Genomic DNA, 16995 nt, shown 5'->3' with positions numbered 1-16995 from the left:
CTCTGGGAAATTAATCTGTAGCTACTGACTTGAATTGTGTTTATTCAGGAAACATTTGTTGGATGCTACCACATATTGGAGTTTACTCTATGCACTATATGACAAGGCCTTTGCTTCTGGGTAGTTCTCAATAGTGTGGGAAACAGATACATAAATCAGCAAGAATAGATTAGTGAAAGCTATAATGGAAGTCTGAGCAAAGGGTCATAGTAGCACAGAATGGGAGGGCTTCACAGAGGAGGTGACATTGAAATATAATGGGATTTTTCCAGGAAGAGGAAGGGAAAAGTCATTCTTTTTGAAAGGAGCTTTCTCTGTAACATTCCACCCATGGAGTCAGGGGTGATGGCTTCAACTGTTGTAGCCGAAGACTTGGGATTAGGGTCGACTTATCCCTTTACATTGTTTGAGGTGAGAGAAGTGTTTCCTTGACACTAGAAATAGCTATAGTTAATCTCTGAGGCCATGCCTCAAAACTTCCTTTATAAATGTCCAGGAATATTCTACTTTGAGAAGCATTATCTTTATTTTCACTTTAACATTTTAAGTTTCTGTTTTACTAGCTACTAAAATTGTTGTTATTGGTTTTTTTTAGGAAGATGGTGATGATCTTCTTTTAAAAGCTGAAAAAGATAATCGCCAAAAGGTGTCTGGAATCCTTCAACGTGTTCTCTTGCTTTTCCGGGCAGCTCGGTGTTCTTTTCCTGTAGCACAGTGGTACATCTTGCAGTTGAGATGGGCAAGAAAAGTCATGCAGAAGGTATGGAAATGTCTTAGTCACTTATGTGCTATTGAAATAGGGAAGAACCTTTTGTACTCTATTACAAGTTAATCACTAAAGGGTTGTTGCCGCTAACCTTAAATTATACATAATGGCCCATCTTTGGAAACCCTGCTTCCCTGGTCATGAGCATTAAGCTAAAATACCTCTTTTTGGCTAACAGGAAAGGTCCTGACCAGGCCCACCTGTGAATGACTGCAGGGAGGAAGAAATTAACACATGCCCTCCAGAGGCTGATGGGAACCAGGAAGTGTTTGCCTTTACTCCCTCCCCTTTTAGTATAAATGGAGCCTGAATTCTAACTCGGGCAAGAAGGTTCTTTGAAGCATGAGCCCACCATCTTCTCGGTTTCCTGGCTTTCTGAATAAATTCGTTATTCCTTGCCCCAAGAACTCATTTCTCGATTATTGGCCTGTAGTGCAGCAAGCAGTATGAGCTTAGACTCGGTAACAGTATGGTAAACAATTTAAATATACTAATATTTATTAATACTTATAATTGTGATATTTTCCCAAGGAGTCCTGCCCTATAAATCCATAAATTTCAGGCTTATTTATAGTACGAAACCTGGACAGACCGGGTTCTTTCTGCTGAAAGATAAGGACTCTGAACTGGAGCTCAGTGTTAGTCCCATGTGGTCTGACAATAGAAAGTGTAACCTAGTCAGTTAATTCCAGGTAATTTCAGTTACTTTTTTTTTTTCCCCAGTTACTTTCTTTTCCCACAATCATTGAAAATTTGAGCTTAGTTCAGGGTTTACCCCACTTCTTCCTGAGACATTATCTCTGTTCTGTGGGGGCTTCTGTGGTGTCAAACCGTGGAAAGTTAGTTCTTGGTGGTGTGTTTCCTTGCAGTAGTCACCCCCAGTCAGAATCTCCCCCTTCCTGTCTTCAGAGATGGGCAGTTCAGTTTGATTCTGGGGCTGTCATCTTCTACACTGACTTCAGCTGAGGTGTAGCTGCATTCTTACCTGATCTGCCACCAGATGGAACATCTGCTTGTATGTCCCTTACCCAGCTGCAATTCCTTTGTTGTCTGTCTCTCTGTAAAATGTGGAGCTAAATATTATTAGCCCCCAAAATCTAAAATTTGGCCCTTGATTAAATTACTAAATGTAACAAAAGTTTACAACTTTTTTTAGTAGAAACCGTAAGAGAGACTGAGAAGTTGTTTATCAAGTTGTTTTTGAAAATTTTCCTTTTTTAGAGAGAAAGGTTTGTGAAATTTGCATACAGCTACCATAAAAATACAAGTTAAAACTATTAAAACTATACTCATTCTATATCTTGTTATCCCAAAGGTGTTTTTAAGGATCTTTACTAAGAAGGGCAAAGAGTTTTCCTGTATTATTGAAAGATTGTTTTTAATAGCTTCAAGATCTGTTGAGCCTGAATGTTTGTTATAGGAAACTTTATTTTAAAAATTGCTTGTTGTAGAAAACGGTTTCCTTTATTCTTTTTTCTTTTTGGCTGCGTTGGGTTTTCGTTGCTCCGCACGGGCATTCTCTAGTTGCAACAAGTGGGGGCAACTCTTCATTGCAGTGCGCGGGCTCCTCACTGCGGTGGCTTCTCTTGTTGCGGACCACAGGCTCTAGGCAAGTGAAATGTGGAAAAGGAAGGCAGGAGAAATGAGGCACAAGGGAGGATTAGAAGAGTGATAAGGACTCAGTTCAACCTTGCTGGTTTGAAGAGGGCCATTATCCGAGGAATGAAGGCAGCTTTTAGAAACTGAAAATGTTTCCCCAGCCTATAGCCAGTAAGGAAATGGGGGACCTCAGTCCTGTAACCATGTGGAATGGAATTCTGTCAACAACCTGAATGAGCCTGGAAATAAATTTCCCCTAGAATCTCTAAAAAGGAAGGCAGCTCTGCTGTTACTTTGATTGACTTTGTGAGACTCTAAGCAGAGAGCCAGCTGAGCTGTACCTAGACTTCTGATCCACAAAAACTGTGTGATATTAAATGGGTGTTGGTTTCAGCCATCAGATTTCTGGTAATTTGTTAGGGTAGTAATAGGAAACTAATATAATGCAGAATCTTTATTTTACCTAATTTTTTTACCATTTTTTAATTGATATATAAATTATGTTCCATAAAATTCACCTTTTAAAAATGTGCAATCCCTTGGTTTTTAGTATATTCACAGAGTTGTGCAGCTATCACCACTGTTTAATTCCAGAATACTTTCATCACCCCAAAAAAGAAACACATTAATAGTAACGTCCATTTCCTTTTCTTCCCATCCCCTGGCAACCATTAATTTACTTTCTGTCTCTACGAATTGGCCTACTGTAGACATTTTATATAAGTGAAATCATACAATATGTGGCCTTTTGTGACTGGCTTCTTTCACTTAGCATAATGGTTTTATTATTATTATTATTTTTTTTAATTTTTGTGGCACGCGGGCCTCTCACTCTTGTGGCCTCTCCCGTTGCGGAGTACAGGCTCCGGACGCGCAGGCTCAGCGGCCATGGCTCACGGGCCCAGCCGCTCCGCGGCATGTGGGATCTTCCCGGACCGGGGCACGAACCCGTGTCCCCTGCATCAGCAGGCGGACTCTCAACCACTGCACCACCAGGGAAGCCAGCATAATGGTTTTAAAGTTCATTCATGTTGTAGCATGAGTCAGTACTTTATTCCTTTTTGTGGTTGAATAATATTGCATTGTATGGATATATAACATTTTGTTTCTGTTCATCCATTGATGGACATTTGGATTGCTTCCACTTTTTAGCTATTATGAGTAATGCTTCTATGAACATTTATGTATAAGTTTTTTTGGGGGGGGGTGCAGTGTATTGATTGATTGATTGATTGATGCGTTGGGTCTGTTGCTGCATGTGGGCTTTCTCTAATTGTGTTGAGCCGGGGCTACTCTTGGTTGCGGTGCGCGGGCTTCTTATTGCGGTGGCTTCTCTTATTGTAGAGCACGGGCTCTAGGCTCGCGGGCTTTAGTAGTTGTGGCTCACGGGCTCTAGAGCGCAGGCTCAGTAGTTGTGGCGCATGGGCTTAGTTGCTCTGCAGCATGTGGAATCTTCCCGGACCGGGGATTGAACCCGTGTCCCTTGCATTGGCAGGTGGATTCTTAACCACTGTGCCACCAGGGAAGCCCCTATGTATAAGTTTTTGTGTAGACACATGTTTTTCATCCATGGGTCAAACTGCACCAATAATTGCAAGCATATAGGTAGCCAAAAGATACAGATGAAATGTAGCGAACTCTGGAATTGCATACACTGCCCCAAGTCTTTTCTCACTGCAGAAGAATGTGTCCTGGTTTTTTTTTTTTTTTTTGTGGCACGCGGGCCTCTCACTGTTGTGGCCTCTCCCGTTGCGGAGTGCAGGCTCTGGACGCGTAGGCTCAGCGGCCATGGCTCACGGGCCTACGTGGGATCTTCCAGGACTGGGGCACGAACCCGTGTCCTCTGCATTGGCAGGCGGACTCTCAACCACTGCGCCACCAGGGAAGCCCGTCCTGTTTTTTGTTTTTGTTTTTGTTTTTTTTTAATGTCATGACACCAAATGGAGCTATTTCAGTTATTTAACATCTCCTTTTTATATCTCTCTAATTATATAGCTTGTGTAACATTTTCCAGGGGTCATACTCCATAAATCCATATATTCTAGATTTGTTTCTAATAACCAGCCTAGACAGACTCTGTACGTCTGGTAAATACCATTAATTTGTTTGACAAGAAGTCTGTCCTTAGCATGCTTACAAGGGGATTTGACTAGATCATGTCTTTCTGGAAGTGAATAGTAGAGGGAGAAAATAGATTACAAGCCTACTGCTAATCCTTTTCTTCCCAGGTTTATGTCTCTTAGATCCCTTTTCTTTTATTAAAAATAAGTTTATTTATTTTTATTTATTTGTTTTTGGCTGCGTTTGGTCTTTGTTGCTGCGTGCGGGCTTTCTCTAGTTGCGGCGAGCGGGGGCTACTCTTCTTTGCCCTGCACTTGCTACTCATTGCGTTGGCTTCTCTTATTGTGGAGCCCGGGCTCTAGGTGCGTGGGCTTCAGTACTTTGGCACATGGGCTCAGTAGTTGTGGCTCACGGGCTCTAGAGTGCAGGCTCAGTAGTTGTGGTGCACAGACTTAGTTGCTCCACGGCATGTGGGATCTTCCCGGACCAGGGCTTGAACCTGTGGTCGCTGCATTGTCAGGCAGATTCTTAACCACTGTGCGACCAGGGAAGTCCCCCTTTTCTTTTATTCTATCACAGTTTCCTTTTAACACACAGTAGTTTCCTTTATTTTCTATTCTTGATTTGTTAGAGAGATTAGGTTGTTGGTCCTGAACCATATTTTGGATTGGTCTGTCATCTTTTCATTTAGTGTCATTTAAGTTGTTCCTCTTTATTTTCTATAAGCTGGTAATTAATCTATCCTCATCAAAGTAGACAGGTTTGATTAAATTCAGTTTAACATTTTCTTAGAATTGAATCCTTCATAAGTGGTATTGTATATTTCCCCTCTGCAGCATATCATGTTGCACATACGTCTTTTTCTTTCACTTTTCATGGTAGTGAGATGGATCAGTGAATTTGGGTCATGTTCCACCCACTATCATGTTCTCCATCAACCCATCAATTTTTTACCTAATTTAGCATTTATTGATGATCCTCGCTAGAGTCATTTTTTTATTAGGAGTTGGCAAATGATGACTTTATAATTCTGTCACTTATAGATTAGTTTTTAAAAGTTTTGTATGTAGATATACCTTTTTCTGTATTAGTTTTTAGGTAATGCACATAGGTAGAGTTAGATACTTAAGTTTATTTTCTTTACTATTCCTTTGGGAAAAGTCAGGGCAAATAGCATTAAATTCTTTTTATACAGAACTTTTTAGGCAAAACTGAGTGACAAGAGAGGTTAATTTGGCTAGAACCTTTTTTTTTTCCTTTGAGATTTAGCCTAGTGAATTTGTTGAATTAAATTTGTGAGCTAAGTTTCTGAAAGTACAAGTGATTTCAGGGATATTTTCTTACATAGTATGGGAACCATGCTGTGTTTTCCACTCTTTATGGTTTATCTTACCTGCCTTGTTTGTTGCTTTATAGTTTCCTTAAAAATTGACTTATATGACTGGTAATTAACATATTCTTTCTTTACTTTCAGATTCGAATGAAAGGATCCCTTCCTTCATTGAGTCCTTTCCCTCAGTCGTTACTTAATTTCTGTAAGGGAGGTGTAGCATTCTTTCGACCTGGGGCAACTGGAGACCACAAGCTTGATGAAGTGTCCGTTAAAGCAATAGGTTTGTCCAAAATGAGCTGCTTGCTTATAAATTAGGCCTAAATATTAGTAATGATATATTTTACATTTGATTCGGGGAAGTTTCATGTAACAGAATACTGTGCTGATAATGAAAAGACCATATGTGTATGTTGCCACCGTGGAAGTATATCTGAGGGACTTACCTGGTGGTCCAGTGGTCAAGAATCTGCGCTTCCACTGCAGGGGGCACAGGTTTGATACCTAGTTGGGGAGCTAAGATCCTGCGTGCCTCGTGGTGCGGCCAGGGAAAAAAAAAAAAAAAAAAAAGGAAATATATCTAAGATACATTAGGTGAAAAAAAAGAGATAGTTGCAAAACTGTATACACATAGTATGATTTTATATATCTTTGTGTACTTGTATTACTTTTAATAAAAAATTGTTTTATATTGGATATTATATTTCTTTTTTTTTTTTTTTGGCTCGCAGGCTCAGTAGTTGTGGGTCGTGGGCTCTAGAGCGCAGGCTCAGTAGTTGTGGCGCATGGGCTTAGTTGCTCCACGGCATGTGGGATCCTCCCGGACCGGGGCTTGAACCCGTGTCCCCTGCATCGGCAGACGGATTCCCAACCATTGCGCCACCAGGGAAGCCCCAGGAAATTATATTTCTAATATTGAAAAATTTTTAACTTAAATGCCTATTTTTTAAAAAATAAATTTATTTATTTATTTATTTTTGGCTGTGTTGGGTCTTCGTTGCTGTGCACGGGCTTCTCATTGCGGTGGCTTCTCTTGTTGTGGAGCACAGGCTTTAGGCACGCGAGCTTCAGCAGTTGTGGCACGTGGGCTCAGCAGTTGTGGCTCGTGGACTCTAGAGCACAGGCTCAGTAGTTGTGGCGCATGGGCTTAGTTGCTCCGCGGCATGTGGAATCTTCCCGGACCAGAGCTCGAACCTGTGTCCCCTGCATTGGCAGGCGGATTCTTAACCACTGTGCCACCAGGAAGTCCCTTAAATGCCTATTAATAAGTGATTTTCCAAATAAATTAACAATATGGTATTAAGTAGAACTATATGTATTGGCTTTGAAAAATATCTACAATATACTCTAAGTTTAAAGCAAGTAAACTACCAATAAATAGAGTAGCTTATTTACTCTATGAAGTGTTTTTAATATTTTCATGTGAGTATGACATGTATGAAATATTCTGGAATAATATGTGTAAAAATTCTGTAAGGATCTCCACAACTTTTATATAAAGTATTGAGGATGAGCATGTTTCTTTTATAATCAGCAGTATAAAGACATTTATTTTGGAAAAAAAATAACCAACAGTTGTTATAATATTAATGTATATACTCATACAGTCTTCTTTCATATTTCCATTCCTGATTTAGGTTGCTTCAGAGAACTTTGTGCTTTGTGTTGGATGCTGCATGTCCGTGATAAGTTATCCTATAGTTGCAGGCAATATCAGAAGGCAAGAGAAAATGTGGAGGGAAAAAAGGTATCAATTACACAGGAATAAGAAAAATAAATATTACTTGGGAAATTATTGCTTGATTGAAGAATCTAGTCTATCCGTCTAAAGTGAAAAGGAAATGATATCTTTCAATATCCATTTAGGACCTCGAAGTGAAGTTTGATTCTTGTATGGTTGAGCACTGTCTCAGTGCAGTGGAATGGGCTTGTAGAATGCTACCGTTCTCTCGGTTTTCTAATATTGAAGAACTTATTCAGGATCTAATTTTGAGCCTCATTGGAGAACTGCCACCAATCAGAGAGGTAATGTAAATGTAGGTGAAAATAAACTAAATCAGAATCATAGACTTTAAAGAATTTTAATTTTATTTATAATTAAGAATGATGCTTCTAAAACTCATTTTTAAATTTTTCTGAAGGTAGCAGAAATTTTTGTGAAAGCATTTCCCAATCCTGAGGACATAAGGGTTCCTTTAAGAGAAAAATATCACTCTCTTCAACAGAGACTCAGACACAATGTTGTGAAAGGTATTATTTGTCATTTCTTAGATATCTGATAGATAAATTGCTGAAGATTCTCATTTTGTTTTGAAAGCATTTATTTTCTAGTGCTTATGTTTTTATGCATTTCTCTTTGGAGTTAGGAGTATGAGAAGTCAGAAGCACTTCCCCATTTTGGAAGCACCAATTCTGTTGCTTTGGAACCAGATAAAGCTGACTTCATGTCATGGCTCTGTCAGTTAGTAACTGTGTGACCGTAGGCAAGTTGCTCAGTATCTCTGAGCCTCTTTTCCTTATTTGTAAAATGAGTATATTAATACTTCTTTATGAATATGTATTGAAGGAGGATTAAACAAGATAAAATATATAAAATGAATATATAATGCTTTGTATAATGCAGATATTTTATTGAAAACTAGTATTCTCCTTTTATGGTTATTTATGCTGCTTATTTTATACTATGCATTCAAAATGACCTTGTGAAAATTTTTTTTTATTGTGGTAAAATATACATAATATAAAATTTACCTTTTTTTTTTTTTTTTTTTTTTTTTTTTTTGTGGTACGTGGGCCTCTCACTGTTGTGGCCTCTCCCGTTGCGGAGCACAGGCTCCGGACGCACAGGCTCAGTGGAGGGCACGAACCCGTGTCCCCTGCATCGGCAGGCGGACTCGCAACCACTGCACCACCAGGGAAGCCCTAAAATTTACCATTTTTAAGTGTACAGTTCAATGGCATTAAGCACAGGCATACCTTGGAGATATTGCAGGTTTGGTTCCAGACCACCATAATAAAGTGAATATTGCAGTAATGCAAGTCACATGAATTTTTTGGTTTCTTAGTGCATATAAAAGTTATGTTTGCAGTATGCTATAGTCTATTAAGTGTGCTCTAAAAAAAGACAATGTATATACCTTAATTTAAAAAGTACTTTATTGCTAAAAAATGCTAACCGTTATCCGTGTCATAATCATAAGCAAGTCATAATCTTTTTGCAGTAGTAGCGTTAAAGATCACTGATCACAGGTCACCAAAACAAATCTCATAATAATGAAAAAGTTTGAAATGCTGTGAGAATTAGCAATATGTGACACAGAGACATGAAGTGAGCAAATGCTGCTGGAAAAATGGCACCAGTAGACTTGCTTGAAGGTTTGAAGGTTGCCCCAAACCTTCACAGATATTGCAATTTGTAAAATATGCAATATCTGTGAAGTACAATAAAATGAGGTATTCATAATGTTGTAGAAATTTTTAAAGAATTCAAATTACTCTCTGTTTTAGAACTATAGTTATTTAAGTCTAGTAATATCCTATGATTGTACATTATTGCATTAATGTACTTACATTGTATTTGTGATTTATATTTTTTCAGACTTTTTTGAAATCTCTAAAATGTCGTGTTTATGTATTAATGATATTTAAAAATTTTTATGCAGGCAGTCTTAAAAAACTTCCCTTTCTATTGTTCCTTGTTACTTGAAGTCAAAAAGGTGTTTTTGTTTCTTTGGCTAAAATTATACTTATTTTCTCTTGTGTGCCACTCTGGGAATGAGAAGAATGTTAGTGATTCTTTCTCTAATTATCCGATTTTTTTTTTTTTTTTGCGGTATGCGGGCCTCTCACTGTTGCGGCCTCTCCCGTTGCGGAGCACAGGCTCCGGACGCGCAGGCTCAGGGCCATGGCTCACGGGCCCAGCTGCTCCGCGGCATGTGGGATCTTCCCGGACCGGGGCACAAACCTGTGTCCCCTGCATTCGCAGGCGGACTCTCAACCACTGTGCCACCAGGGAAGCCCCAGGGCATACTTTTTTATGGAGTCACTTTTATTGTTCTTTAATGGACCTTTTCTAGCTTCTGCTGTTCTACCTTAAAAATATGGACCATACCTTTCTAACAGATATTGAAAAACATGATCTGTAAGATTGTAGAACTAAGCCTTAGCCATCAGTTAGATTTCATGTTCCCAGGGGGGACCAGAATTGGATCCCCTTATGTCTTGAGTTGAAACATTTTAATGAACTTTAAGGCCTTTTGTTCTTTTCTTTCTAGGTCCCCAAACTCAGGAAATGATGTCTGTTATCATGCATTCTATCCATAAAGTGAGGGTGAAAGCTCTGAAACGTGTGCAGAGAAACATAGGTTCTTTTGAGATGAATATATGGGAACCAACTGAAGAAGAAAAACCAGCTGAGGTTCTAGGTTTTGACAAGTTTTCCTTGGGAACTAGTTTGAGCAGGAGCACACTCACAGAACCAGGGAATTCTCTGGTCCACAGTGATGCAGATACAGCTGATACTTTCTCAGAAGCTTTGTTGGCTGAAGAAAAAAGTAGGATACATTTCTCTCAAAGGTACAATTGAGATCTCGTAATAGAAAGCATTCACTTTCTTTGGGAACAAAGTACTTTCAGTATTTTCATGCAACTGATGACCTGATTTTTACTTCCAGCAGCCTCACTGATGGTATTATTACCACCCTCCATACCCACAAGAATGTTAGGAGTGTAAGATGAGACTGTACATTTGAAAATCCATTTAAAATATTACTGAGATACAAAATAATCTTGCCACCTGAAGGTATAAAATAAAATGAGTAGATGAAATTCTGGAGTTCACTGGACGACTTTTAGTTCTTTTAGCAATCTTAGACTTAAATAGTTCAGGATTATTTGGTTAGCTATATTATTTTTAGAGTTTCCAGGGAAGGAATTTGCAAATTCATCTTTTTATTTTCTTTTTGCACATTCATCTTTCAAGCTTGTCTGTAAATTGTTGAGAAATTCTTGCTTATCAGTAAACCTGTTACTTTGATTTAAGCAGATTTTTTTTTCTTTCAGTATCTACAATGCAGTTTATCCTTCTCATGACTGAAAGACTATATAATCAACCATAATCTTGCTTAAGTGAAATAATATCTACTTCAAACATCTGCTTAAGCTGTATCTCGTAGTATCATAAATGATGTGCTTGTTTCACCAAACAACTTCAGTGTTAGCACAGGAATACCTTGGAGGCTGCTTATTTTGCATTCTTAATAGGAAGAGACATGGCGGCTTCAGCCCAGGTGCCTAACTGGAAGCTTTCTTTTATTGAGGGAACTACGGATCTGTGTTCTGCCCTAAGAACCATGTTGAAAGGAAACAGATTTAAAAGTAATTATGGCTGGCAGTTAGGTGCCTGCCCAGCAGGTTAATAGCAGCAGAAAGTGTTTAGAAAAATACCCAACTTTTGTGTGGTAAAGAATCCTGAGGGCAGTCCTGCTTTTGCATATCATACAGGGAAGCTGAAAGGGGTAGATGCAAGAGAGAAACAGAAAACTGTAAACTATGATGTGTATTGGTGGCTTGTGATTTTTTATTGACTTTGTACAGTATTTCTAAATTCTGACCTGTTAGAGGACCTTTTTTTTTTTTGCCAGAAAAAGTCATGTTTTTTTAATAGTGAAATTTCTGTGAACACATTTTAATCTTTTTTAACATAAAATTTCTGTTTTGATATTAATCTGTTATATTTTTTGGACTCAGAATGTTCAGCTCGAGTGAATACTTAGAGATCTTTGCCCCTTATTTGAAAGATAGGTTATCAAGGCATTAAAAAACAAGAGGTATGACTTAACCAGCGGAGAGAATTTTTATTGTCAATGCTAAGATCATTTTTAGTGATTAAATGATCTTAATTTTGTCTTTTTAAATTTTATTTTGCTATAGAAATGCCCCAGATCACATGGAATTAACATTGACTGGTAAGCCCTATGGAAAAAAGAAAATATGTAATCAGAAGGAAAACCCTAAAAGAAAAGAAGATCATGAAAAGTTGTTACAAAATGCACTTCCTGTAATAGGTGTTTGGGAATTTGAACGTGACGATGATGAATATATTAAATTCCTTGAACTCTTCTTGAGTTATGTTCTTGAAAGAGACCTACTCGGTTCCAAGGATGCTGGCATTCCATTTCTAACTAGCTTTTCTGGACATCTTAGAGAACATGAACTTAATTCTTTACTTTTTGATGTACATACAACATTAAAACGACGTCAGGGCAAAACCAAAAGCCAGAATGTGTTTAGAGCTGGCTCTTGCTTTGTTGTTGCTCCTGAGTCATATGAGTATGAAAAATCAGAAAACCAGACACTTTCAGCTTCTGTACTGGTTAATCAAGGGATCAGGCCTTTTTTAGAGAACGCTTTGAATGAAGTCAATAAAAATGAAGGGAAGAGTGGGTTGTTTGGTTTAAAACAGAAGTCAGTTTACAGAATACAAGATGACAATGCAGAGAAAACTTTAATACAGAGATGGTCAAACCATAGTTTTTGCACTCCCAAGTCTATTGAAACTAGAAGATGTATTTTCAGAGCAATTCAATGCAACGATATTAACCCTCAAGAAGATCTTCCTCTAGCACTAAATAACACATTTGGCAGTATAAGAAGGCTGTTGGAATGGATGATAAGATGGTCTGATAGAAGACTGCTCTGTGATTTTGGTCTCACTGCGTCATCCTGTGAGTACAGTCCCGTCATTCGTGTAAAGACCTCTACAGCTGCCATTCTTACATCATTGTGGCTTTTGAAACAACCCTATTTTGCTACATATAAGGCAAAAAATGCCATTATTAAGGTAAATACTTGAATTGTTAATTACATACAAATGAGAATTCTCATTTTAGATTAAAACTATATTTTTCCCTATCTAATAAAGAATCACTAAGTAACAAAGTTAATGACAATGCTGATTATAACCTGTATCACCTAATTTTTTAAAGTGGTTCCTTTAATTCTTAAAAAATGATAAATTGGGGTTAAAGTGCTTTCAGAGAGTCTGTGAGGTTTTGAGGTTTCACGTGTGTTTATAAAAAAGAAAAAGAGTTCCCTGGTGGTCTAGTGGTTAGGATTTGGTGCTTTCACTGCCGTGGCCCGGGTTCAATCCCTGGTCGGGAAACTGATATATCCTGCAAGCTGCGTGGCGTGGCCAAAATTAAAAAAAAAAAAAAATGAGGAGGAAAAAGATAATTTTAAGTGATATTACAAGTGGTATTACTTTTCTATTATTTCCTTTTAAAGTTTTAGGGTTTTGTTCAGATGAGGAAGGTCTAGGCAGCTGTCCAGTTTTTATTACTGATGTCTCATTGTATGTATTAGGGGATCATCTTTTCTTATACTATCTGGCAGATGAGGTTGGAGGACCAAACCTAGAAAGGCAGATGGATATCAGTAGAGAAATTAATACTTATGGGCTATTCTTTCTTTTCTCTACCCAGTGGCAAGTAAAAGGCTGCTCTTTTAACCTAACTGTTTGCAATGCAAGTATTTTTTTCATAAATATCTTTTGACTGAGTACTTGCTGTAGTACTCCAGAAAAAGATGGAGGTGAATTTCTTGGAAAACAAATTTCTATATGGTAAACTAGTTGGGACATGGACTTTTTTTTATATTTGGAGAATTCCAATAGTATCTAAATTTGTTCTTTTTTTTCAGTTTTATTGAGGTATAATTCAAATTTGCTTTTGTTTCCTTTGCTTTTGGTGTCAAATCCAAAAAATCATCATCAAGGAGCTTAACTGCCTGTCTTTTCTTCTAGGAGCTTTATGGTTTCAGGCCTTACTTTCAAGTCTTTAATCCATTTTGAGTTAATTTTTGTGTTGACCTCTATGTTGGCTGCATAAATATTAATTGATGTTATATATTCTTGATGAATTGGCCCCTTTATCATTATATAATGAACTTCTTTGTCTCTTGTTATAGTCTTTGGCTTAAAGTTCATTTTGTCTAAATATAGCTACCCCTGTTTTCCTTTGGTTTCTTCTTGCATAAAATACTTTTCCATCTCTTCACTTTCAGTATGTGTGTGTCCTTAAAGCTGAAGTGAGTCTCTTGTAGGCAGTATACAGTTGGGTCTTTTTTTAAACCTGTTCAACTACTCCATGTTTTCTGATTGGAGAATTTAGTCCATTTACCTTTAAATCAGTTATAGATATGTATGGATATGTATGGGCTTAATACTGCCATTTTGTTCATTGTTTTCTGGTTGTTTTGTATTTCCTTTGTTCTTTTCTTCCTCTCTTGCTGTTTTTTTTTTTTTTTTGGCCATGCCGCACGGCTTACAGGATCTCATTTTCTTTCCCGACCAGGGATTGAACCCAGGCCACAGCAGTGACGGTGCAAATCCTAACCACTAGGCCACCAGGGAACTCCCTCTTCCTCTTTTGCTCTTTTCTTTGAGATTTGAATATTTTCTGTAGAGGTATGCTTGGATTCCTTTTAAAAAATCTTTTGTGGGTTTTTTGTTTGCTTGTTTACTGTAGGCTTTTGCTTTGTGGTTACCATGAGGCTTATACTAAAACAAGTTATATTTGTAATAGTCTGTTTTAAGCTGATAACTTAACTTCAAATGCATACAAAAGCTCTGCATATTTATTACACTACCCGTCTCCCTGCATTTTATATTTTTGATGTAACAACTTATATCTTTTTACATTGTGTATCCATTAATAAATTATTGTAGTTATAGTTATCTTTAATACTTTTGTGATTTATTCTTCATAGTAGAGGTATGAGTGTTTAACCCACCACCATTACAACAGTAGAATATTCTGAATTTAACTATATATTTACCTTTACCAATGAGTTTTATGCTTTCATATGTTTTTCTGCTACTAATTAGCATCTATTTGTTTCAGCTTGAAGTAAGGCTGGTTTAGTGGTCATGAACTCCTTCAGCTTTTGCTTGTCTGGAAAACTATCTTTCCTTCAATTCTGAAGGACAACTTTGCTGGGTAGAGTATTCTTGGTTGGCAGTTTTTTTCTTTCAGCACTTTTAATATATCATGCCATTCCCTTCTGGACTACAGAATTTCTGCTGAAAAATCTACTGGTAACATTATAGGGGTTCCTCTATATGTAACAAATTGTTTTTCTTTTGCTGCTTTTAAGATTCTCTCCTTGTTTTTAACTTTTGTCTCTTGGTGTAGGTCTCTTTGGATTTATGTTATTTTTGAACTCTCAGGGCTTTCTGGATCTGATGTCTGTTTCTTTCCCCAGGTTTGAGTAGTTTTCAGCCATTATTTCTTAGAATAAGCTTTTTGCCCCTTTCTTTCTTTCTGGGACCTCTGTAATGCATATATTGGTCCCTTAAGTTATCTGCACTCTTTTATTCTTCTTCCTTCTTGCTTCTTTGATTCCACTGCCCTATTTTTGAGTTCTCTGGTCCTTTTTTCTGCTTGATTTAGTCTGTTACTGAGTCCCTTCAGTGACTTTTTCAGTTCAGCTATTGTGTTCTTCAGCTGTAATATACGTTTTGTACTTTTTCTGTATTTTCTGTCTCTTCCTTGAAAGTGTCACTTTGTTCATGCATTGTTCCCCTCATCTCAGTGATTGTTATTTTAGATCTCTATCAGGTAAATCACTTATCTCTTTCATTAAGATCTGTTTCTGGAGATTTATCTTATTCATTTGTTTGGAACATATTCCTCTGTTTCTTTAATTTCTTTGAGTCTCTTTGTTGGTTTCTGAGCATTAGATAAAATAGCCACATTGCGCAGTCTGAACAGAGTGGTCTTATGTAGGAGATGAACCTCATCAGTTAGCCTGGCCTGAGCTTTTGGTTGTCTCTGAAACCTTTGTGATTATCTAAGCCTCCTTTGTTCTTAGTGATTCCTAGTAATTGAGGTTATGCAAAGACCTGTCAGTGTCCCAAAGGGGTAGATCGCATTTAGCACCAGATGCAGCCTGATTGGAAGCCAGACCCTCAGACAGCATGTGGCAAAGTATGTAATTAAGCCCTTCTTGGGGAGTAACCGGGAGATGGGTATTTTTGCCTGCTCCCTGTGGTCTGGACCCACGTGTATAGCCATTGTGGGTATTCCTGCACCCATTAAGAACTGCTTCTTTGTTTGCTACAGTACTGTAGGACTTGTGAATACAAGCCCTACTGGCTGTCAGAGGCAGGTGATCCAGGGACCTCCCCCTCAGTCAGCAGCTGCAAAAACTGGGGCAACATATGTGTGTACAGGCTCCTTCTAGGGAGATACTGGTGACTTGGAGCAGGCTAGATAGAGAAGATAGAGGAGGTGTCCATTGGCTTCCCTGGTCTCTGGGGAGCGCTGTAGCCAGGCCTAGATGAGTGCTCAGGTGCAGGATCCCCAGGCAGCAGCTTACAAAGTATGCAGATGGACTCATTCCAGGGGAAGACTGGGAGATGGCTGTTTTTGTCTGCCCCTCTGTGCTAAGCCCTGTGGGGATAGCTGCAGTGGAGGCTCACACACTTGTTAATAACTGCTTCTTTGTTTGCTATAGTCTTGTGCGTTTCATGGATACAAGACTCTTTGGCTCTCAGAGCTAGGTGTTTTGGGGGCCTGACTCTTAAGTAGGAGTCTTAAAAGTTTGGGCACTAAATGTAGGGTCCAAACCCTTTGCTTTTCAGAAGCTGGAAGTTAGAAGTTCCCTCCCGCTTGTAGGGCGCTGTTCCAGGGTTGGGGTTTATGGTCAGATTGTGTTTCAGCCTTTTAACTACCTGTTTCAACGTGTATTTTCTTATTCCCCTGATGTGTAGGAGTCACTCAGTGAATTTCTGGATTTCTTTCAGTGGTAATTTTCTGTGTGTAGTTGTACATTCAGTGTGTCTGTGAGAGGAGGAGAATTCAGGAGCCTCCTGTGTTGCCATCTTGGTCAACATGCCTCCACACTTTTTAATTCTTCATTTGTTCTATCTTGAATTGCCTTCATTTTAAACTAGTTTATTCTGGGTTTAAGAAATTTTGTTTTGCTTTATGTTTTCCTTTTGTGTTTTTTTTTCCTTTTTTTGAGATCAGTTTCTATTATTGTAAGGTAGTTTAGAAGATACTGTGATATTTGTTGTCATTGAAATTTTTAAGTGTTTCTAGGTGATGCATACCTAAATTTCTAAGTAAAACAAAAGAGACACATCCCTTGTATTTTTAGCTGCATATATATATATATATATATATATATATTTTTTTTTTTTTTTTTTTTTTTTTTTTTGTGGTATGCGGGCCTTCCT

General features: G+C 38.1%; 1 protein-coding gene across 7 annotated transcripts in view; it reads left to right on the top strand.

Moving 5' to 3' along the window:
* The window catches only part of CPLANE1 (ciliogenesis and planar polarity effector complex subunit 1), a 144083-nt gene that overhangs the window by 36928 nt on the left and 90160 nt on the right, over nucleotides 1–16995 (top strand). For 6 of the 7 annotated variants that reach the window (XM_024125357.3, XM_028492851.2, XM_028492849.2 and 3 more), the window contains 7 exons: nucleotides 596–760; nucleotides 5901–6039; nucleotides 7394–7503; nucleotides 7623–7781; nucleotides 7898–8006; nucleotides 10031–10331; nucleotides 11688–12597. In XM_024125357.3, coding sequence (XP_023981125.1) covers nucleotides 596–760; nucleotides 5901–6039; nucleotides 7394–7503; nucleotides 7623–7781; nucleotides 7898–8006; nucleotides 10031–10331; nucleotides 11688–12597 — 1893 coding nt within the window. The remainder of the gene's footprint in view (nucleotides 1–595; nucleotides 761–5900; nucleotides 6040–7393; nucleotides 7504–7622; nucleotides 7782–7897; nucleotides 8007–10030; nucleotides 10332–11687; nucleotides 12598–16995) is intronic. The other variant, XM_028492853.2, reaches the window with a different exon arrangement.

This window comes from Physeter macrocephalus, chromosome 8 (genome assembly GCF_002837175.3).
Source record: "Physeter macrocephalus isolate SW-GA chromosome 8, ASM283717v5, whole genome shotgun sequence".
NCBI classification, from domain to species: domain Eukaryota; kingdom Metazoa; phylum Chordata; class Mammalia; order Artiodactyla; family Physeteridae; genus Physeter; species Physeter macrocephalus.
The sequence above is the reverse complement of the archived record's forward strand: the minus strand, read 5'-3'. Positions and strand labels throughout refer to the sequence as shown.